At 43.4% G+C, this 23,832-nt stretch overlaps 1 protein-coding gene across 21 annotated transcripts in view; it reads left to right on the top strand.

Annotated features, from left to right (window-relative positions):
* The window catches only part of LOC122940834 (janus kinase and microtubule-interacting protein 3-like), a 96,376-nt gene that overhangs the window by 61,523 nt on the left and 11,021 nt on the right, over positions 1-23,832 (top strand). For 8 of the 21 annotated variants that reach the window (XM_044297638.1, XM_044297643.1, XM_044297637.1 and 5 more), the window contains 9 exons: positions 650-778; positions 2,681-2,764; positions 5,522-5,584; positions 9,945-10,043; positions 12,138-12,236; positions 12,321-12,374; positions 17,141-17,206; positions 18,373-18,441; positions 18,531-18,608. In XM_044297638.1, coding sequence (XP_044153573.1) covers positions 650-778; positions 2,681-2,764; positions 5,522-5,584; positions 9,945-10,043; positions 12,138-12,236; positions 12,321-12,374; positions 17,141-17,206; positions 18,373-18,441; positions 18,531-18,608 — 741 coding nt within the window. Of the gene's footprint in view, positions 1-649; positions 779-2,680; positions 2,765-5,521; positions 5,585-9,944; positions 10,044-12,137; positions 12,237-12,320; positions 12,381-17,140; positions 17,207-18,372; positions 18,442-18,530; positions 18,609-23,832 lie in introns of all 21 variants that reach the window. The other 13 variants (XM_044297642.1, XM_044297640.1, XM_044297635.1 and 10 more) reach the window with 6 other exon arrangements.

Below are 23,832 nucleotides of genomic sequence, written 5' to 3'. Positions count from 1 at the left end.
AATTCGCAATTCTAATATTCGCGCCCAACCCTACTGCTTATTAGTGATTTATTATATCCATCCAAATAAATATACAGACGATGACCAACGTCTCGGGCCAACCTGGACCTTGTTCAGGGCTGTGGCGTCCTGATACAGATTTGATGGAGGATGGCGTGCTGCCGAGGTGACCACACAATAGCTGGGCCTGCGCAGTAACCTCAGCAGCACGCCATCCTCCATCAAATCTGACGTGAACAAGGTCCAGGTTGGACCGAAACGTTGAGCTGCACAGCCGCTTTCCAATGGAGGGCACTGTGCTTGGCAATCTGCAAAGAGACCACAGCGCTCACTGAAGTGCCACACCATTTTTAAAAAGTTTATTGGCGGGGGTGCCAGGCATCTGACCCCCACCAATCAAATAGTGATGATAGGTCATCATCAGTATTAAGCACTCGGACAACCCCTGCAACACATTGGAATACTCCTATCCTGACCATTACCACGAGCCGACATCCAGTGGGTGATGATGCAAACAAAGCTCCTGAGCCACCATTACATTTTCTTATGGTATAAGGAACTGAAAATAGATACAAAATGATAATTTATAAACAGAGCAGAAAACACAACTATTGCTGCCATTTACTAAAGCAGTGCTTGCACATTGTAGGGCATGGCTAAGGAAGAGACAGAGTTGAGATTCCGCCAGCTGACCATGGAATACCAGGCTCTGCAGCGAGCGTATGCTCTTCTACAGGAACAAGTCGGTGGGACTCTTGATGCAGAACGAGAAGTTAAGGTATTGTTTTCTGTTCTGTGCCTTCTAAATGAAAGCCTAAGTGCAAGGACAAACAAACTTACACAATTGCAGACATTTTGCAGTGTCACACCATCTTCTGCTCCGAGTGATGTCACACTGTCAATCCAATGACATCATAACCTGTCTCAGTGAACACACAGTTGAGTATCCTAACAGGCCTCTTTCACATGAGCGAGTTTTCCGCGCTGATGCAATGCATGAAGTGAACGCATAGCACCCGCACTAAATCCTGACCCATTCATTTCAATGGGTCTGTGGCCTTCAAACATCAGTTCTGCGTTGCGTGAGAATCGCAGCATGTTCTATATTCTGCATTTCTCACGCAGCTCTGGCCCCATAGAAGTGAATGGGGTTTCAGTGAAAAACGCATCGCATCCGGATCTAACCTGGATGCAGTCCGGGTGCAATGTGTTTTTCACAGATGGTTGATAGAAGATGTTGTTTGTAAGCCTTCAGTTTTTTTTCACACGCGTGAAAAACGCATCAAAACTGATTGCACCCGTGCAGAAAAAACGGAAATACTGAACGTAATTGCAGACAAAACTGACTGAACTTGCTCTTGTTTGTGTGAAAGAGGCCTTAAAGGGGTTTTCCAGGTTCATGAAGAAAAACCACAAAGAAAGGCCTTATGCACACGACCGTTGTTCTGGTCCACATCCGAGCCGCAGTTTTTGCGGCTCAGATGCGGACCCATTCACTTCAACGGGGCATCCGTTGCTCCGTTCCGTGGCCCCGCCAAAAAAATATAACATGTCCTAGTTTTGCGGACAAGAATAGGCATTTCTACAATGGGCCGCCTGTTCTATTCCGCACACGGGCGGCTTCCGTGTTTTGCGGATCCGGATACCGCAAAAAAAACGGAACGGTCGTGTGCATGAGGCCAAATACCGATGTACGTGATAATACCATGACCATAGATTTTATTCATGAAAAAAATTACATTTCTGCCACTATATGCATCCCTGCCGTTTGTTGACAGGCTGCAGTTGTGGGGCATCTCAGTAGTTTCAGTTTTATGATTGAACTACATTTCCCAGCATGCCCCACACTGTCATATGATTGGTATTAATCTCCTCCCTCTCCTCAATCCCCTGTTCCCTGCTCGCAGATACCATTCTATATGTATGCGTGGATCCAGTATCTGTTTGCTGGATCCTTACATGCACGTTTCCCACACCACAATACGTTGCTCCCAAAATGGGGCCGGGATTGCTGGGGTTCTTCACCACGTGACCCATAGATTTGACATTATCACAGCAGTTCTGCTCAAGTCGTGTGATTGCCGGTGAGGGCTCGGCACAGGGGCTGTTGATGTAAGGTGAGTAAATTACAAAGATGGCATTTGGATGACTGTGGGTTGGTTAGCAAATTAAAGTGTGGTCATCGACTATACTTCAGACAGGGGTCTGGAGGGAGCAGGGCAGAAGGTTTCCACTCATGAAGGTAGAAGTCATTATAAAACATGGCTGTCCCGTTGAACACTGTGTAGTGGCCATGCCTGGTTACTGTACTTCACTTGCCGCCATTCACTAGAATGGGACTGAGCTGCAGTAACCAGCCATGGTCAGCTTATGGTAGTGTATGTGCCTGTTTCTGCTGCCTGAGGCGAAAACTAAAACAGCACCCCCCCCCCCCCACCCATGCCAATTTCTTAACCTAACCTCTTCGCCACAATGAAAGCGTTCATTGCCCATGGTCCTTCAGTTGCCCCCCTCTTGCCCCTACCTAGTGCTGCCTGAGGCAATCGCCTCACCTGGCCTCATTGGTGGTGCACCCATGGACCTATCCCAAGAATTAAAGTCCTGGAAAAAAACCTTTAAGTAGGTTGTAACTTACTTTTAACTTTTTATTTTCACATGTGTATTTGCATATATCCCACAGACTCGAGAGCAGCTACAAGCAGAAATCTTCAGCTATCAAACAAGGATAGAAGATCTGGAGAAAGCAATGTCTGAGCAGGGTCAGGTAAGACACATGCTTCATATATCTGTAGACTATATGGAGACCAGAATTTGTAACCAATCAAAAACCTTAAAGATTTTGTCATCAAGATGTATTCAATGTTGTTTATGTTATGGGGCATCCATCTTTTATGGGAGAGTTCTGTGGGCATGCTCTGGGTCATGTGTACCATTCACTTTGCTGTGAGGGGGAGGAGGAAGAAGGAGCGGTCATCTCCATTGTCGATGGTGTGAGCATAGTCATAGCTAGGCCCTCCCTCGCCCACCACTCTAGCCTTATATCTAAAGACCCTGGCCAAGGCAGAATGGCATGTTGGCACCTCCCTGGCATCAGCAGCACAATCCCTGCTAGCCACCCCTTCCCTCCTTGCTTGTGCCCTGGATGTAATCCTGTGTAACCATCTATCAGCTTTGCAGCAGAGGTAGTAACTTTCATTGCAATCTTGCCCTCTGATGATAATGGTGTGACTGCTGATCCTGCCCCCAGTGTACACAGCACAAGCTGAAAAGCAACAACAAGCATTGAGAGAGTTTGGTGGTCTCTGTGAGGACTGAATATGTGGGTTTAAATTTTTTTTAAAAACATAAATAGTTGTGCTGAACTGAGTATAGGCAGGAGACTATGCTTAAAGTGTTACATACTGTAGAGCCCATTGAACCCCAGGGGGAGGGAAGAAATGTGCTTCAGGGGAAGTGAGGACTATATGTAATATAGTTGGAGCTTCGCATATGTATGATTGGGGTGTAATTGTGCCATATCCCTCCAAAATGCGTTTATTTATCAATGTTTCTTTTTTATTTGTATTTATCTATGTATTTTTTTTTATATATTTATTTATTACATTTTTATATAGTCTATGTCTCTCTTTTTTTTTACATTAGGTCCCTGAAAAGCTTAGATACATTTGAGACATTAAATTATTTCATGTAGTAATTTTGTTAGAATAATAAATTACAATAAATGTATACCCTAATTGCTATTACATTGTTCTTCCCATTCTTTTATGCAGACATCATTACTCTGATTCTCTGCTTTTGTTGATCAAACTGCAAATCTACAAAGGCGATCTGACGCAGGCGTGCTTAAATTACTGCTCCAATATGGCTTTGCCATTACAATGAATCAGACTGAAACATTGGTTTTAATCAAAGCTCCTGCTTTCTAGAACAGGCTAGAAAGCCCAGCAGGTGAAGTGGCAGGGAGGTCAAGGAAAGTCTACTGGCAGAGCAATAAGGGGTGTAGAGGTTGCAGCTGTGCATATTTCTGCATGTCTAGGGTAGCCCTGGTGAGATAACAGAAGTTTGATAAATAGGGGCTATTTAAATTGTACTTTAACTTGGGGCTCACCAGCCCAAGACTGTGAGAGCATGCTGGGGGTTGTAGTTTTACAAAATCTGGAGAGTTCCAGGTTGCAAGACTCTAGTATGAAATCGTCAGGACTAGAGGGCGAGGCTTCAAACTATGGTTATCAAATGTGCCTTCTGTCACGCTGATATCCTAATAAGTCATTGCCTGGACAACTATATCAAGGAACTGAGGAATTGGCAGTATGGGGTGACGTGGTTTCTGCCAGGATTCAGTGGCATGATCAGCCTCAGGCCTCATACACAATACATATAGCCGTTTCCGTCTGTGGCCCGTATTGCGGCCCGCAAACAGCTTTCACTTGCGGAACAGAGGCACAGAACCCCACGGAAACACTACTGAGTGCTTCCGTGGGGTTTCTCTCCGTGCCTCCGCACCGCCCAAAAAATAGAATAGAACTTTTCTTGAGATGCGGGCGGATCACTGACCCATCCAGGTTGAATGATCTGGATCCAATAAGGCAGCCGAATGGATAGTGTCCGTGCATTGGGGACCGCAAATTGCAGTCCCCAATGCACGGAATGGCCGAGCAATGTCCTTGTGCATGAGGCCTTATAGGAATAATAACATCTGTTCTTTTATGCTTGAGCTGGACACAAATTATTATAAATGGGTGCATATAAAGAGAGGCCTCAGCAGTGTAACATCGGGCCGCAATATAAAAATGCAAATAGTGTCTCCAACCTGCCTTGTGCAATTTATAATACTGACCTTTGGACCCTCTAAGACACCAAGAGGCTAAACCTCTGAAGGGCACCAGAATAAGCTCTTTCCTGGAATCTCTTGGCACACTACAATCCTAGTGAGATTAGTGACTTATGTTAAGCACAGTACTATTGCTTACCCAACGGGTAACCCCCATCTGGATCTTCATTGCAAACTGCTAGTAATTCATTCATAACTTCTAGCAGGAATAATAAAAGAATGGCACATCTTAGAGTAAAAAAATTAATGCTCCAAAATTGTTATTACATGGGGAATGCAAGTAGTTGCTAAAACAGACATATCGGGAGAGATGACAGTCTTCTTCTCTATACTATAACACATAAGTATATGCTGACGGCTGATTGCTTGCTCATACTATAATCTCTGAAAAAAGGTTTTATTAATAGGCAAAGAAAGGATAAAAACAACAGCGACACAAAATAGGACGTGCATCACTTCCTTCACAGTAGGCAGAATTGAGGAATAAAAGTGTTTTTTCAGCATTAGCAGCCAAGACGACTTTTGTGTTTTTCTGCATGCTTGTTGTCATAAAACAATGCTAACAAAGGACTTGAAAGGACTCCTAGGATTAGGCAAGTACTTAGGAATCCTTTTGTAGTGTCTGCTCCGGCTATTTATTAGTTGTTTTTGTTAAATAAAGTCGATTAATGCATTTCTTCTTTTACCAAGGACATGAAATGGATAGAGGAGAAGCAGGCACTTTACAGACGAAACCAGGAACTCGTTGATAAAGTAAGATGCCTCATTTTATCCTTGAGGGGTTTTCTGGGAGTTCAGTGTTGTTGGCCTATTCTCAGAATAGGCAATCAATATCAGATCAGTGGGGGTCCAACACTCTGCATGGTTCAGAACCCCCAACAATCGGCAGTTTGAAGAAGCTGTGGCACTCCAGTGAGCTTCGCGGCCTTCTCACAACCAACCAAGAACAGCTCTATCCATTGTATGATGACTGAGCTAGGTATCGCAGCTCAGCCCCATTCACCTGAATGCCATGTGACCGATGAACGCGACATCACAGGACTAGGTAGAGGCCACAGCTCTCAGTGGAGTGATTGCCTCATCACACAGCTGATCGGCAGGGGTGCCAGGAGTAAGACCCACACCGATCAGATATTGATGACCTATCCTGAGGATCGGCCATCAATATAGAAGACCTGGAAAACCCCTTTAAAGTAAATTTCCAACTTTTAGCACCATGTCATTCACTATCACTCAAAACATTAAACTGGTGAAGTGAATAACATTGATTATCTTGTGAAAATGGTGCCTGTCAAGTATTGGGATATATATTAAACACCAAGTGAATAATCAGTTCTTGAACTTGATGTGTTGGAAGCAGGAAAATGGGCAAATGCAATCTCTTTTTTAATCATTCCATTCTACTAATTGTTTTGCTAAAATAATTTTTTCATTTGGTTTTTATAAAAAAAAAATCATCAGCTTTTCCTCTATAGCTTTCGCTTTCAGTACATTTGCAGACTGTTGCTGTAACATTAAGTAAATTCAAAAGATTTGAGAATGAATAAGCTTACGTGGGCTAAGTGAATAAATGTATTTACCAAGTAATTAAACATAAGATAACACAGACAAATGACATACTGAATAAAAAGTAAATACATCACCAGCCTTAATGGAGTGAGACTCTGTCGATTATGCTATAACACATGGCTGTCTACCAAGTTATAACACATGACACCCCAGGGTGTACAAAAGATAGGGCAAATGAATACTTACATCCTACCTAGGATGGATGAAGTTTTTGATACAGTCCCCAAATGTATGTGTGTCACAGATTTTAAACCTTTTAGCCCCCTTTACAGTGTGCAGCACACATGTCTCTGAGATCACTCAGGAATGTGGTCTTATCAGCACAATGTGGGATGGGTACTACATTACAAGGCACATCATTACACAGAATGCTAATAATAAAAGGGAACATAATTAAAGGGACAAAACCAATCAGTACTTAAACATATCCTTACAATACAGTTGCTTCTTCTTCTCAGTAAATATGTCACCTGTAGACCTTTATACTTACTTTCCTTACTGCTCATAAAACACTCATTATGGCTAAATTACTTTCAGTTTAATAAGAAATTTAGTTTAAATGAATGTTTATAAGCTGTAAGGAGTTCATAGATAAGGTCTACAGGATTGAGCTGTCAAAGCAACTCTCTGATGGATTCACTGAGAATGGGGAAGCAGTGGTCTGCAGATACACTGAAGTTGAAAGTGTATGTGGATCTGCTGTGCCATTTTAACAGACTTGCCTTGGGGCTACTACTCCAAAAAGCGTTATCTAAGTGTCCGTCCCCCCGGTATTCATTATTTAACCCATATACAGGAATCTGTACTTCACTACAGGGAATCCACCAGATCACTACCTCTTGGAATAGTCTCTGTTCAAGTGATGACTGACCCTTGGCGGTCAAGAGACACCAGTACGGAGCACCAAGGGATCAGGAAAACAGTTGTCAGGGAGAAGCCAAGTTCAGGGTAGGCAGACGTTGTGCAATCCGATAAACAGTCCAAGGTCTGGGCAGACAGTTCAGGGTCAGAACAAAATCAAGCAGAGGTCAGGCAGTGAATGGTCAAATCTGGAAAACAGACAGAAGTCAGTACATAGGCAGACAAACCTAGAACAGCTCATCTTCACAGGACTGGTGTACTAGAACCTATTACTCAGGCACTCTTCCACAGGGGACGGTACTTGTCACAATGATACTTATGTTGAATATAATTATATAATAAATAACTTACTAATATAGTCCATGTTGCAATACTGCCTCCTCTCCTGGATAATTGTCATCTTATAGTCCCTTAGATCATGCTCCTTGTTAATCAGTGGAAGCATCTGCTCACTGGGTAGTAAAATGCCAGCCTGTTTGGTGGCCGGGATAGCGCGAGCAAGCGCACACATTTCCGCACATGCGCACAAGCTTCCTCCTATTCCAGCCACCTTGTATATGGTGTCTAGAGCTGCTATCAGCAATGACAGTAGCCTGGGGAGCAGTTCAAGAAGAAAAGCCAGCTATAAGAGAGGAAAAGGCACCTAGCTGAAAGCATGTGAAGCCTCAGGAGCGCGCATGCACAGGCAAGGAGCGGGATTACATTATCTCAGTGCCGCTCGCCTGTGTCATCATTCAAAGAAATAAGCACCGCCCCCTGTAACTCAGACAGTGAGCCTAGGTAGCTGCTTGGAAGAGCAGAAATCGGGAGGTGAGACAACCCCTTTAAGCTGGCCGTAGGCTGGGGAAGATTTGGGTGCACACTGTTCCTTTAGGAGCAGGTGGGAGCATGGGCACTGCTGGTAAGAAGCAGCCTGCTAGAAAGGAACAACCAGCTTGCTCCAGTGGCTGGACCCATCAGGAAGAAGGAGAAGAAGGCTGTAGCAGCACGGGAGCAAAGGAGGCAAGTGAGCAAAGTGGTACCCGTGCCCATCAGGGAGAGCGGAACAATGGTGGACATGTGCAGCAAAGCGGACCGCAGGGGCAACACGTGAGGTGACGGTGGGCCGATGGGGGTACTAGTTCATTTACTCACGGTTAGCAGAGCATCTCTAGGCCGGCAGTGCAGTGGAGGGAAGGACAGCACTCTCTATTGCAAGGAACACCAGCCAGATGAAAGTTGAGGTGCCCTTAATGGTATAGGTGTTTAAGGTGCTTTGGTGGCTGGGCCCCTGTGTTTGTGACGCCAGCACTGTTAGGTGAAAATGAAGTTAGTAGGAAGGATGAGTCAGTTGTAGTAAAACACAGTTGAACTTTTACTGAATCAATGGTCTCAGGACAGTTGGTACAGTTTATTTATATAGCAAAAGCAATAATCCAGATGTTGGTTTAACTGGAATTCCTATAACAGGTCTGGCAACTGTCAGTTGAGGAGTTCTCTCAAGACTTTAGCTTTAATAGGCAGGCTGACAATTCTTGCTTAAATAGTTTTGCACTAAGTCCAATCTCTACTATTCAGGTACTGAATATAATGATTTCCTACTTATGTTTAGCAATCCAATAAGGGAGTTCTCCCTTGTGGCAAGCAAACTCTCTGCTACATTATTTGATGTAGAATGCTCTCCTGAAGTATTCAGGTTCACTATGTCCCAGAAGGCGTTTAGTGAAAAAGGATAATTCTGCGCACTAATCATCCAGTTGTGTCCAGGTAGCTTTAAGTTCCTCACGGTCACTGGTGCTTGTTAAGTCCCTTGGCTAGACTCAGCTCTAATCTTCACTAGACTTGCTTTTTTTTCAGTCTGTGCTGGGCTGCTGTGACTACTTGGTCTGTCCTCTCCAGGCTTGATCAGTGCCCTAATGAAAGAAAGGCAGCTAGATCTTCGACTGCGCCTGCTCTCCTCCTCCATACACTTCCTTCTCCTCTCACAACTAACTTCAACTTCCACTAACTTTATTAGCAAACGCCTGGTTATATATAATATGTGGCGCCAGCACCACCTAGGGGCGAATAGATGTAATGACAATTCCAGCCTAATATTAGGAAATACGATACATTAAAGAGGACCTTTCACTACTGTACAAACTAAAAACTAACTAGATCAGTGGGCAGAGCGGCGCCCAGGGGTCCCCCTGCACTTACTAGTATGCCTGGGCGCCGCTCCGTTCGCCCGGTATAGGCTCCGGTGTCTGCGCTCCCTCTGACTGATTTTTGTAGGAGGCATGTCCCTTGCTGCACTGCTGGCCAATCGCAGCGCACAGCTCATAGCCAGCTCATAGCCTGGCTATGAGCTGTGCGCTGCGATTGGCCAGCAGTGCAGGGGGACTCCTGGGCGCCGCTCTGCCCACTGATCTAGTTAGTTTTTAGTTTGTACAGTAGTGAAAGGTCCTCTTTAAATAAGACAGTTAGCAGCAAAAGTTTAAAGTGCCGGCATATAGCACATAGTGGGACACGGCACATGGGCTGCTGATAACACAAAAATCTGTAAAGGAAAGATTGCTGAAAAAGACCAATTGAAAAAAATGATTTGTACATGACTTATAAACAGAGTAGGGAGTAGATTTTATGTATTACACTGCAATCATATATGTTACTATTCTATAAATTTATATAGATAATACAATTAACCCTTTATTTTCCATCACAGATCAAACAAATGGAGACCGACGAAGCCAAGCTCAGACACGATGTCCAAGATGCGAAAGACCAGAATGAACTGCTGGAGTTCCGGATCCTAGAGCTGGAAGTATGTGTCAGACATTGTAATCTTTATAACTGAGGTTTCTAAATCTCCCGCATTTATGCTGAACCTTGGATCGTATGAAATATTTGGAGAAATCATTGTGACCTTGTCAATACTTGTATTCGTGACTTACTGTATATCTTACCCAATGACTTTTCATGGATGCGTTAAATATCTGTCTAGGAATGAGAATCATGTGACCATGCTTTATAATGAGATTTATTAAAGGGGTCATCTCATGAAAACAACCACTAGTTACATAGTTGCTAAGGTTGGAAAAAGACAAAAGTCCATCAAGTCTAACCTGTAATCCTGCTATATCGATCCATAGAACAAATCCCTGGATCAATGTCCATTTTCCTTTTAAAAAGGGGTTGGGCCAAAGGGAAAGGGTGTGTAGAACAAGATTTCTATACATTGTCATAAGCCTCCATGTCATTTTGAATTAAAAGTCATCTAAACCTTTTTTGAAGCCATCTCCTGTATTTGCTGTGACCAGCTCCTGTGGCAGGCAATTGCGGGAGTCGTTCTTACAGAGTGGCTCTCAACCTGGAATCTTACAGGGGTTCTTGATTGGAGGACCCTCCTGGGTTATGTCATTATGGTCTAATCGGGCATATGGGGTATAAATCTTTTTTTTTTTTTTTTAGACAACCACTTCAAAGTTATAAAAGGTGCCCATTATGGCTAGTGCTCATGCTCTTGCTCATAACCACTGCCCGCACCTCCCTTTCTGTCTTGAGTGATGGCTCCTTTGCTGTCTGACGTCATTGATTCCATCTCTGAAATCCCCTGCATACGCCGTGCAATAGCAGGATTACTCTCCTGGCTGTTTGCATTGATTTCACTGCTGGAATCATCAACGTCGGATAGCAAAGGGGCCATTAATTAGGACTGAGGGGGAGGCACAGGCATTATGTCTGAAAGCTGGAGCATTTGCTGCAATGGGGACCATCCAATTGGTCTTAATTTCATATTGATTAAAACTTTGAAGTATGTGTAGTTAAACCATGATACATATTAATAAAGGTATGTTTGTCCCTTACTAGAGATGAGCGAATCTATAAGTTCCGAACAAAATTTGCTCCAATTGCCCTGGAAACTGGTATATAACATCCTCTAATCCTCTAATACACAGATTTTATTAATGAAAACTCTAAATCTTTTTTTTTTTTATTTCATTTTCCCTCGCCCGCCCCCTCGGTATGATACAGCATCAGGTGTAGCTGTATGTACCTTTATGGTTGCCATCGCAAACTGTGGTTATTGCTTGTCCGCAACTGACTGCAATTACCTCCTGCCTGGTGATGACAGAACACTAAGGATTGCTTATGCGCTGGGCGCCGTTTTACAAGATTCGGCCAAATCGAACCTAAAAAGATCCGGGTGCCTAAAAAATCTGAGATTTGGAACGAATCTCCAAATCTTCAAATGGATTTGCTCATCTCTGTCCCTTACCTGGCATTGTAATTAGTTCTATGGTGCAAATAGCTCTGATAGTTTCCCTTTAAAGGGGTATTCCAGATGTGACAAGTTATCTCCTGGCCACAGAATAGGGGATACCAGTGGGACTCACGGTGGTAGGACTCTCACCGATCTAATAGTCACAACCGGAATACCCCTTTAATGTGAGCCTTATGATTATTACCATTCCAATGTAGTATAAACCATACCTAGCACTAAAGGATTGCTCCCTTTTTAGCAAATAAAGCCTATCCACTGTATAATAAGAATTTGTGCAGCTTTTTAATATGCTTTTCATACCAATTCCTCAACACTTTTTCAAGATCTCTGCTTGCTGTAACTCAACAGGAACCTTCACTGCTTATATTCTGAGCTTGAAAACCTGGCCCTGTCTTGTGCCGATGCTTATGTCACGATTTCCTGTGAGATCATCCTGTAACCATGATGGATTTTGCATCCTCTGGAAAAGAGCAATGAAGGCAACTATTCAATGACTGTCAGCAGGGATCTTGATAGCCATGATACACAAAAAATATTAGACATTCATTTGCTAAGACCGGAATACTTCTTTAAAATGGATATATATACACATGAATTTGTTTAGACAGTAAACTAAATATCTTTTACTTTCAGGAAAGAGAAAGGAGGTCCCCCAACATTAATTTCCACCTCATCCCCTTTCCGGAAGGGAAGAGCCCCCTCCAGGTTTATTGTGAAGCTGAAGGGGTGACGGTAAATGAAGTCTCTTCTGTTATTATAGGATGAAGGACATAAAATGTATCCATTAAAATGAAGGTTGTGTCCACTTCCTCTTAGGACATCATTGTTTGCGAGCTGATGAAGAAGCTGGACATTCTAGGGGATAACGCCGTAAGTGTATGTCCACTTTCTAAATTGCATGTCCTAGCTGTGTCTATTGTCTCCATGCAGGCGTGCATACCACAAAGTATCGGGCTGCGCTTCTAATAAATGTCGCTATTTATTGTAAAAGGAGAACAATCGCTATAGGTGCTGGTGTGTGCAGCCTAACGCTACCCGCACACAGTGCAGACTTGTCTGCACAAAATCCCCATGAAATCCGCACCAAAACCACATAAAAACGGCACCGAAATCTGCACTACTTATTATGGTTTCGGTACTTTGGTTTTCGGTAATTTGTTGATTTGGGGACAATTTGATAGGAGGAAAATCTGTTGGCCGAATGAGCAATCTGCATGTTAAAGGCTTTGGACACCTTCGGAGGTAATTTTATATTTATGATTGCATTTTACTTATTTTTGGCTAAAAATATATTTTTTCAATTAACCTTTATTCAAAATATTGAGCTGTTCTGTCCCAAAGGGTTAACTGTTTTTCTAGCTGTGGGAATCATACTTTCACTTTGTGCTGCTAATAAACTTTATTACTAAGAGGTCATAAACACTTATTTAAGACATTATCAGTAAGATAAGAACCGAGCTGTAATGATTGTTTATAAGGTCAGAGAGCAGAGATAAGGAGTCCTTCTGCTCCTGGTCTGACGGAAAACACAGAAAATCCAAAGGGTGCTACTAGGGCATCTCAGCTCTGTACAGAAAAAAGGATGCCATATTTGTAATAAAGACAATTTAAAAACAATTTTTAGCTTAAAATGAGTACAATGCAATAATAAAAAATTGCTCCCAAAGGTGTACATTACCTTTAAAGAGGCCCTGTCACCTACCCTGAAATGTCTGTTTTAGTAATTATTTGCATTGCATATGTTATATTAATTCTGGAGCATCTATTCTTATGACTCCATATTATGCCATTCCTCTATTATTCCTTTTAGATGTTTGTGAATGAATTGCCAACAGTCTGGGTGTCACCAGTTAGAGGTGTGTACCTTCACAGTCTAAGGCTACTTTCACACTAGCGTTTTGGCTTTCCGTTTGCGAGATCCGTTCAGGGCTCTCACAAGCGGTCCAAAACGGATCAGTTTTGCCCTAATGCATTCTGAATGGAAAAGGATCCGCTCAGAATGCATCAGTTTGCCTCCGATCAGTCACCATTCCGCTCTGGAGTCGGACACCAAAACGCTGCCTGCAGTGTTTGTGTCCACCTGACGAAGCGGAGCCAAACGGATCCGTCCTGGGAAACAATAGAAGTCAATGGGGACGGATCCATTTTCTCTGACACAATTTGACGCAATAGAAAACTGATCCGTCCCCCGTTGACTTTCAATGGTGTTCATGACGGATCCGTCATGGCTATAGAAGACATAATACAACCAGATCCGTTCATGACAGATGCATGCATGTATGATGGTAACGGAAGTGTTTTTGCAGATCCATGAAGGATCCTCAAAAACCGCTAATGTGAAAGTAGCCTAACAGTATCCAATCAGTACTGTCATGGTCAGACTGTGCAGAGACACTTCCCTAATTAGTAACACCCGAATGGACCTTTGTTGAATAACAAAGGAATGGCTCAATATCGGTAGTTACTTGAACAGACATGTCAGGAGAGGGGACAGGTCCTTTTTAAAGGGGTTATCTTCACGGGGAAATTATGGCTTGTTACTGTATGTAGTATTATGTTCTGGCCTATTAACTAAATGGCTAGTCATGTAATCCAAGGATGGGCCATGTACCCCAGAGCTACTGTATATCTATATTTGTTAGTGTCCTTCCACTAATAAAAGGGGTCCTGAGCAGGAAAACGTCCTGTATGATGTCCATGTGCACTAACAGATTATGTGGGAAGGGGGAAGCTGACGTTGTTCATGCAGAGTAGTATTACCCGCTGGTTATTCAAATGGTCGGCCATGTATAATAAGTACATACTCTTTGTTAGCAGCTTTTAGTGGTCCTAAAAAAAAAAAGAGGCCCAGGCAGGAGTGAGTTCTATATAATGTCCACATGTCATCCTGGTCAGAAGTTCTCTAAAACCGTGGCCTTTCATTACATTGAATTAGTTGGTGTCATTGTTTTTGCAGTGTATGGCAATGCAGCATGCTTTGCTTTGTTCTATAGCTTTTATGTTGTTTAGTTTTATGCTTAAAGGATCATTTTACCGAAAATAAAACAAAAATCTAATTATAAGTGGAGTTCAGTGATTTAAAATTAGGATCCATCTTAATACCTAAGATATATGAACACATAATTTTTAATGAAAACATATTTATTATGATTAACATAGGCCAATGTATGACCCTGTCCTGAAATCATTGATGCTATATTTGGAGAATGCTCCACCCAGAAAAAGTCGTTTTCATTGAACTCCACTCAAAAGGGTTTGTCCGGGATTAAAGAAAAAACTTTTGTCTATAGACTGTGTCTGGTACGGCAATTACTTGAATGGGGCGAAGCTGCAATACCAAACACCGACCATGGATGAAACTTTCTAGCGCCATACAGCTGCTTTAGAGGCTATGGACACCTTAACGCTGGGTTCAGACCTGAGCGTTCTGAAACGAGCGCTCTGTATGCGCGATTGTACGGGCATTTACAATCGCGCATACAGAGACTGGCGTTCACACATTGTCGCTCAAGCACTTGTTTGAGGGTCGGGCGTTTTACAGCGCGATCGTACGCGCTGTAAAACGCCCAGGTGAGAACCATTCCCATAGGGAATCATTGGTTCTTGCCTGTTGTGCGTTTTACAGCACGTAGGAACGCGCTGTAAAACGCTCAGGTGTGAACCCAGCGTTAAGGGGTTGTGCCAAGCACCTCACCTATCTCCGGCGTTCCTATAGAGAATGAATAGAGCTGCAGTATGCATGCCGCTCCATCAGAACAGGGGAACTGGACCCCCATTCTTGTGATCGGTGGGGGTCCAGTGGTCAGCTGGTTATCCCCTATACCGTGGAAAGGGGATAACTTAAAAACTACCCCTTTAACATGGAGAAAATTATTTTTACATGTTAATTTGAGTAATAAAAAAATTGCACTGTTGTACAGGGTCAGATTGAGGTGCCTAGGGCCCACCAGTAAAATTCATTCTGGGTGCCCACTGTACAGCTACATGCAAATATTACCTGCTCACACAGCGCCAGACATCAGCAAAACACTCAAGATGATTGATTATGGGGTCCGTGCAGTGACTTAAAAAAGGCAGGTCCCTGGGGAAAGAGGATACAGGCTAGCCTGTCTCTGTACGTAGACATCATCTACCCCATTTTTATATGAACATAGGCTGGTTGAGATTCTGTAAACTGGCCATCCATATGTAGTACAGTCAGTTTACTGTATCATGTGGCACTTGTGCAGGAGGTGGGAGACTTTTGGCCCATCCTTGCTCAGGGCCCACCAGGGGATTTACCTGTTCCCCTGTAGGCCAATCCAGGCCTACTGTTGTTGTGTATAATCTTTCTTCTTTTCATTAATTTTTGGACCCCCTGATTTGTAATTTGTAGCCTGCTCCTAGTTTCAGACTTTTCTAATGTGGACATGTCCCTCCCAGTAATACATATTGAGATGCAAGGAGAAAAAAAGAGAGAGCTTCTGATTCAGTGGATGGAAAACACAGGTATCTATATTGGAATTTCCAATATACTTTCCCTGTGTCCTCTATCCTTCTTTTTTCTCCTGGCATCTGGATATCCTGCCTGGCCAGGGACCAGCATCTGAAGTGGAGCATATTGCATTCTTGCATAGCGTCTCTCCTCTAGCACAACTTAGACAGGTGAGCACCTTTCTTCATTCACAGTAATACATATTGGATCTGTGTGTCCAGGATGCTTCTGTCTTCCCCTTGCAAACAGCCTTGGGCCAGATTTATCATTAGCTCAAGTCAGAATAATGGAGTGAAAAAGTCACAAATTTTTGCGCAATCACTAAAACTGCGCAAAAATTTGCGACTTTTTTCTGCTCTGCACTATGCTCGCCAGTTTTCTGAAAGTGGGCATGTTTTCTTATGTAAATTAATCTCTAGACAGATTTACTATTGAGACTATTTAAAAAGTCGCAAAAAAGTCGCAAGAAAGTCGCAAAAATTGCGCAATTTCACTCCAGTGAGGACCATGCTTATCTTATGAGACTTTTTAATAGAACATGCGACTTTTTCATAAAGATTTGCGACTTTTGTAAAGCTGCTTACTGACGGATAAACTGCTACCGTCAAACCACATTTATTACAGTCTTAAAGGGCCGTTCATAAATCTGACTTGGCTAAAACTGACTTTAGCCATATGTGAAAGTGGAGTGAGCTGTCAGAGTCATGATAAATCTGGCCCCTTGTGTTTGCTTTTCTCACTATTTACAGCCAGTGTGTGCTGCCCTCCATGGACACTTAACCCCATTCCACACTCTGATCTGCCTTGTACAACCTCCTCATCCTACCTGCTGCTATCTCTAACACTGATAAATGGTAGGAGAATAGAGATAGCCATCAGAAACAGGAGCCATGCTCTGACAGATTTATGTCAGCAGCACCAGCAGCTAGGTGAAGGGCACACTCAATGTAGAAGCAAAATTGTAGATTTTTAATAAAAAAAACAACTATTTAACAAGTTGCTTAATTTTGCATTTATGAATCAAATGAACAACAACAAAAAATCAACGTACAGGTGTCCATAGCCTTGAATACTATCGTTTCTCATAATCATACTGTAGATGGGATGATTCTTCAGTAAAAAATAACATGTTTCTAACCACTATAATGTACTTTGTGTGCAGAACTTGACCAATGAAGAGCAGGTGGTTATAATTCAAGCTAGAACGGTCCTAAACTTGGCTGAAAAGGTAAATAACTTTTTAGGGTACTTTCACACTTGCGGCAGAGGATTCCGGAAGGCAGTTCCGTCGCCGGAACTACTTGCCGATCTGGCAATCTGGACGCAAACGGATGCATTTGTGAGACGGATCCGTCTCACAAATGCATCGCAATACCGGATCCGGTTGTCATCTGGAAAAACGGATCCGGTATTTATTTTTTTCACAGATTTAATGGTCTGCGCATGCGCAGATGGAAAGAACGGATATGTTTTGCCGGTACACTTGGGGCCGGATCCGGCATTAATGCATTTCTCGCGAGTGTTCAGGATTTTTGGCCAGAGAGAAAAGTGCAGCATGCTGCGGTATTTTCTCTGGCCAAAAAACATAAGAGGGACTGAACTGATGCATCCTGATGCACACTGAGTGGATTTCTCTCCATTCAGAATGCATTAGGATAAAACTGATCAGTTTTTTTCCAGTATTGAGCCCCTAGGACGGAACTCAGTGCCGGAAAAGAAAAACGCTAGTGTGAAAGTAGCATAACACAAGTTCTTTCAAGAGATCTATATACTGCATGTTAGAGAGGAGCGAATCGATTCTACTGATTTCGAATTTGTTCCCAATTTCTTGTGATGCATTTTAATCTGTTCAGTCTGTGTTTTTTCATATGATTTTCCCCTGATGGTTGCCTCAAACCTTTCAATTAATGCTTTTTCAAGGAAAGGCTTTGCATACCTTTCGATTTCTGGGAAAGATGTTCAAATTAGCTTTTAACACTAAGCCTATCTGATGCCAGTAGAGGTAACCTATGCTAATTTGCATCTATTTTTTCCAGAAATGCAGAGCAGTATTGGCTGGACTACAGTGCTCCTCATGCATACTAGGTGGTCTCTCTAATAAAAAAGAGCACCCCCCCAAGACCCCCAAAAAGGCCACTCAGTTAACTAAAGCAATTTTCTCATGAGAAACTTAATTTTCTTGTCCTTTTATAAGGAGAACTGACTTGCACATCTCTTTCCAATGGAGTATTATGTGTGTGTCTCTTGATCTTTAATAGTACTTTTAATTTGGGTAGGATCAATTTGTATCCAATTTTTATTTTATTTTTTGCAAACTACAACTGAAATTAATTTCAAGACATTTTCAGATGTCCATCTTCTGAGTTGGCTGTAATGTTTATTCTCTTCTTTTAGTGGCTCCAGCAAATAGAGGTGACAGAGTCTGCTTTACAGCAGAAGATGGTGGACATCGAACATGAGAAAGTAAGAGATGTAATTTTGAAATTATGGATGTTAAGGTGCAGACTGGTTCTCCTTTTACAATTGTCCTTCATTATTGCTTTATGATATAGGAACTGTTTACAAGACAGAAGGGATATTTGGATGAAGAACTTGACTTCAGGAAACAATCATTGGATCAGGCTCACAAGGTACCTGCTAAATGTTTAAAATGTTTAAATCATAATTTTGTCTGGAAATGTTGCTTGTGTTAGTGTTAAAAGCTTAAACACATGTAACACTTTATATTACTATCACAACTAGTGGCTTTTTGATTTAAAGGGACCCCGTCCCCGTGAAGCAGCTGTATTAACCACAGTACTGCATGAATAGTACACTTGACGCTGAATTCAGATCAGTCATTTTTATCTCCGTACTCACTCTGGTTGCCTCATTGTGCACCCACACACCAGCCATGTAATATATAGAGAAGACCGCTCTTGGAGTCCTCTCCATTGTGTGTGCATGTTCTGAACACTGGGTGTTATCATTCCCACTTATCAAAACGGCATATCTATACTATAAACAATTTGCTACTGTCAGCACTGATTGGACAGCATGAGCCAATTGGTAACACCCAATTGTAAAAATGTATTGATAAATTTCATTGGGGAATACCAGAGGAATGACACAATGTAGAGTTCTAAGAAAAGATGCCTCAGAAGTCCATAGGGCCAGGCAGATGTTCCTTAAAGGATTTATCCAGGATTTTGATATTTATTGCTTATTATCAGGATAGGTTATCCCGGCACCCCCACCAATCAGTTGCTCCGTGCCCTCTTAGGCTTTTTTCTAGGCCAGTGATGTCACCGTTCATCAATTACATGGCCTAGACACATCTCAGTCTCATTCAGGTGAATGGCCTGAGCTTTAGTACCAAGCACACCGCTATCTAATAGACCACACTGTGCTTGGCAAGCTACATACGAGGAGACCACAGCACTCACAGTTGGACACCCCAACTCCCAATCTGATATTGATCACCTATCCTAAGGATAGGCCATCAGTAATAACATCCCAGAAAACACCTTTAAATATCAATATACTGTAAGGGATTAAGGGATCACTCTCTCTCAGGGGGTTGCAATCACAGACTTCTCCTCTGACAATGAGGTTCAGGTCCAAAAGGTGCTTTATTTAGTCACTTCAGCACCATCACACACATAGTAACATAGTTCATAAGGGCAAAAAAAGACATTTGTCCATCCAGTTCGGCCTGTCATCCTGCAAGTTGATCCAGAGGAAGGCAAAAAAAAACTGTGAGGTAGAAGCCAATTTTCCCCACTTTATGGGAATAAAAAATTCCTTCCCGACTCCAATCAGACAGTCAGAATAACTCCCTGGATCAACGACCCCTCTCTAGTAGCTATAGCCTGTAATATTATTACACTCCAGAAATACATCCAGGCCCCTTTTGAATTCCTTTATTGTACTCACCATCACCACCTCCTCAGGCAGAGAGCTCCATAGTCTCACTGCTCTTACCGTAAAGAATCCTCTTCTATGTTTGTGTACAAACCTTCTTTCCTCCAGACGCAGAGGATGTCCCCTCGTCACAGTCCTGGGGATAAATAGATGATGGAAGAGATCTCTGTACTGACCCCTGATATATTTATACATACAGAGGCGTACATAGGAATCACTGGGCCCCATAGCAAAAATCTGAATTGGGCCCCTTAACCCCGCCCACTACCCACCATGGCCCCTCCCACTTCCTGACTTTGCTCCTCCCATGCCACACCCCCATTACATAAATTTATACATGACCTACAGAAACTGTTAGGGGTTTCCTGGAGGTGACCTGTCACATGGGATATCTGCTGCAGCCTGCAGGTCTCCTTATTTGGGGTGCCATGTTAGGCTACTTTCACACTTGCGTTCGGGTCTCCGCTTGCGAGTTCCGTTTGAAGGCTCTCACAAGCGGCACCGAACGGATCCGTCCAGCCCTAATGCATTCTGAGTGGATGCGGATCCGCTCAGAATGCATCAGTATGGCTCCGTCTGTCCTCCGCTCAGCAGGCGGACACCTGAACGCTGCTTGCAGCGTTCGGGTGTCCGCCTGGCCGTGCGGAGGCAAACGGATCCGTCCAGACTTACAATGTAAGTCAATGGGGACGGATCCGTTTGAAAATTGAGCCATACTGTGTCAACTTCAAACGGATCCGTCCCCCATTGACTTTCAATGTAAAGTCAAAACGGATCCGTTTGCACTATCATGTTAATGCAAACGGATCCGTTCTGAACGGATCTAAGCGTTTGCATTATAGGTGCGGATCCGTCTGTGCAGACACCAGACGGATCCGCTCTGAACGCAAGTGTGAAAGTAGCCTTAAAGGGAATCTGTCACTAGCAATTTACCCCCAATTTTTTTTTCATGAATCCATGTTTAACAGAGTACCTGTTTTCCATCTGTCTTGTTCTTTTGATTGTGAGTCTTGTCATGTCTTCAAAAAATCGATTCTTATGATATGTAAATGAAGCTGTAAGGAGCCCAGAGGGGCGTTATTCTTTCTCCACGGTGCCCAGGAACGCCCCTCTGAAGTGCCGTGCCCGGCTAAGTTTGAAAACTAATAACGCCTCCAAGTTAATCTAAATCGCCTCCCAGAGGCGCGGCTAAGTGCTCAACAGCCCCCCTCCTCAGTGCCGCGCTCTGCGGCAAACACCCCGATCCTCCTCTCGCCGGCATCCCAAATCCCGCGCAGGCGCAGTGCCGTCAGTCATCTTATCATAGCGCAGGCAATCGCCGGCACTGTGCCTGCGCGGGATTTGGGATGCCAGCGAGAGGAGGATCGGATTTGGGAGGCGATTTAGATGAACTTGGAGGCGTTATTCGTTTTCAAACTTAGCCGGGCACGGCACTTCACAGGGGCGTTCCTGGGCACAGTGGAGAAAGAATAACGCCCCTCTGGGCTCCTTACAGCGTCATTTACATATCATAAGAATCGATTTTTTGAAGAAATGACAAGACTCCCAATCCAAAGAACAAGACAGATGGAAAAAAGGTACTCATGGATCCATGTTTAATAAAGTACCTTTTTTCCATCTGTGTTCTTCTTTTCCATGTCAGTCTTGTCCTTTCTTCTAAAAATCGATTCTTAGGACATGCAAATGACGCTGTAAGGACTGGAGCCCAGAGGGGCGTTTTTCTTTCTCCACGGTGCCCCTCTGATTAGTGCCGTGCCCGCCTAAATATGAAAACTACTAACGCCTCCATCATTTAGCTGAATCGCCTCCCAGAGGCGCGGCTAAGTCCTCAACACCCGCCCCCCTCCTCAGCGCTGCGCTCTGAAACACCCGATCCTCCTCTCGTCGGCGTCCCAAATCCCGCGCAGGCGCAGTGCCGGCGATTGCCTGCGCTCTGATAATACGGCTGAGGGCAACAGCTTCAACATCGTCACTGGGCTCGGCGCATGCCCAGTGACGATGTTGAAGCTGTTGCCCTCAGCCGTATTATCAGAGCGCAGGCGCAGGCAATCGCCAGCACTGCGCCTGCGCGGGATTTGGGACGCCGACGAGAGGAGGATCGGGTGTTTGCAGAGCGCGGCGCTGAGGAGAGGGGCGGGTGTTGAGGACTTAGCCGCGCCTCTGGGAGGCGATTCAGCTAAACATGGGGGGGCCCTGGGGAGAAAAGCAGCCGCATAGCCGGCTGCAGGTCATCAGTGGGCGGGGCCTTATCTGCGCTACGGGCCCCCCAGTGCCGCGGGCCCCATAGCAGTGGCGTGGTCTGCCTCTATGGGCGGTACGCCACTGTATACATAGTAATTAGATCTCCCCTCAGTCGTCTTTTTTCTAAAGTGAATAACCCTAATGTTGATAATCTTTCAGGGTACTGTAGTTGCCCCATTCCAGTTATTACTTTAGTTGCCCTCCTCTGGACCCTCTCCAGCTCTGCTATGTCTGCCTTATTTACAGGAGCCCAGAACTGTACACAGTACTCCATGTGTGGTCTGACTAGCGATTTGTAAAGTGGTAGGACTATGTTCTTATCACGGTCATCTATGCCCCTTTTGATGCAACCCATTATCTTATTGGCCCTGGCAGCAGCTGCCTGACACTGTTTTTGCAGCTTAGTTTGCTGTTTTATTAAAATTCATAGATCCTTTTCCCTGTCAGTGTTACCGAGTATTTTACCATTTAGTATGTACGGGTGACTTGCATTATTCCTTCCCATGTGCATAACTTTACATTTGTCAGTGTTAAACCTCATCTGCCACTTATCTGCCCAAGCCTCCAATCTATCCAGATCCCTCTGTAGTAGTATACTGTCCTCTTCAGTGTTAATTACTTTACACAGTTTAGTGTCATCTGCGAAAATTGATACTTTACTATGCAAGCCTTCTACAAGATCATTAATAAATATATTGAAGAGAATAGGGCCCAATACTTACCCCTGAGGTACGCCACTAGTGACAGTGACCCAATCTGAGTGTGTACCGTTAATAACCACCCTCTGTTTTTTATCACTGAGCCAGTTACTTACCCACTTACAGATGTTTTCTCCCAGTCCGAGCATTCTCATTTTATATACTAACCTTTTATGTGGTACAGTGTCAAATGCTTTGGAGAAGTCCAGATACACGACATCCATTGATTCGCCGCTGTCAAGTCTAGAACTTACCTCCTCATAGAAACTGATTAAATTAGTTTGGCATGACCGATCCCTCACGAAGCCATGCTGATATGGCGTTATTTGCTTATTTCCGTTGAGATGCTCTAAGATTGCATCTCTCAGAAAACCTTCAAACAGTTTACCCACAACAGATGTTAAACTTACCAGCCTATAGTTTCCAGGCTCTGTTTTTGGACCCTTTTTGAATATTGGCACCACATTTGCTATGCGCCACTCCTGTGGGACATTACCTGTCAGTATAGAGTCTGCAAATATCAGAAATAAGGGTCTGGCTATGACATTACTTATTTCCCTTAGAATACGGGGGTGTATGCCATCCGGTCCTGGCGATTTGTCTATTTTAACCCTTTTAAGTCGCTGATGTACTTCTTCCTGGGTCAGACAGGACACTTTTAATGGGGAATTTATTTTTACATTCTGCATGTCATCTGACAGTTTATTTTTCTCAGTGAATACATTGGAGAAAAAAATATTTAACAGCTTTGCTTTCTCCTCGTCGCTCTCTGCGACTCCCAGACTCCCAGACTTCAGATTTATACTTTTTAACATTTATATAATTGAAGAACATTTTAGGGTTAGTTTTACTCTCTTTGGCATCTAATCTCTCGATCTCTAGTTTGGCTGCTTTTATTTGTTTTTTACATGTTCTATTTTTTTCCTTATGGTTTTTCAGTGCTTCCGTGCTACCCTCCTGTTTTAGTGATTTATATGCTTTCTTTTTCTCATTTATTGCTTTCTTTACCGTT

The sequence above is a fragment of the Bufo gargarizans genome, chromosome 6, assembly GCF_014858855.1.
Source record: "Bufo gargarizans isolate SCDJY-AF-19 chromosome 6, ASM1485885v1, whole genome shotgun sequence".
In the NCBI taxonomy this organism is placed as follows: Eukaryota; Metazoa; Chordata; class Amphibia; order Anura; family Bufonidae; genus Bufo; species Bufo gargarizans.
The sequence above is the reverse complement of the archived record's forward strand: the minus strand, read 5'-3'. Positions and strand labels throughout refer to the sequence as shown.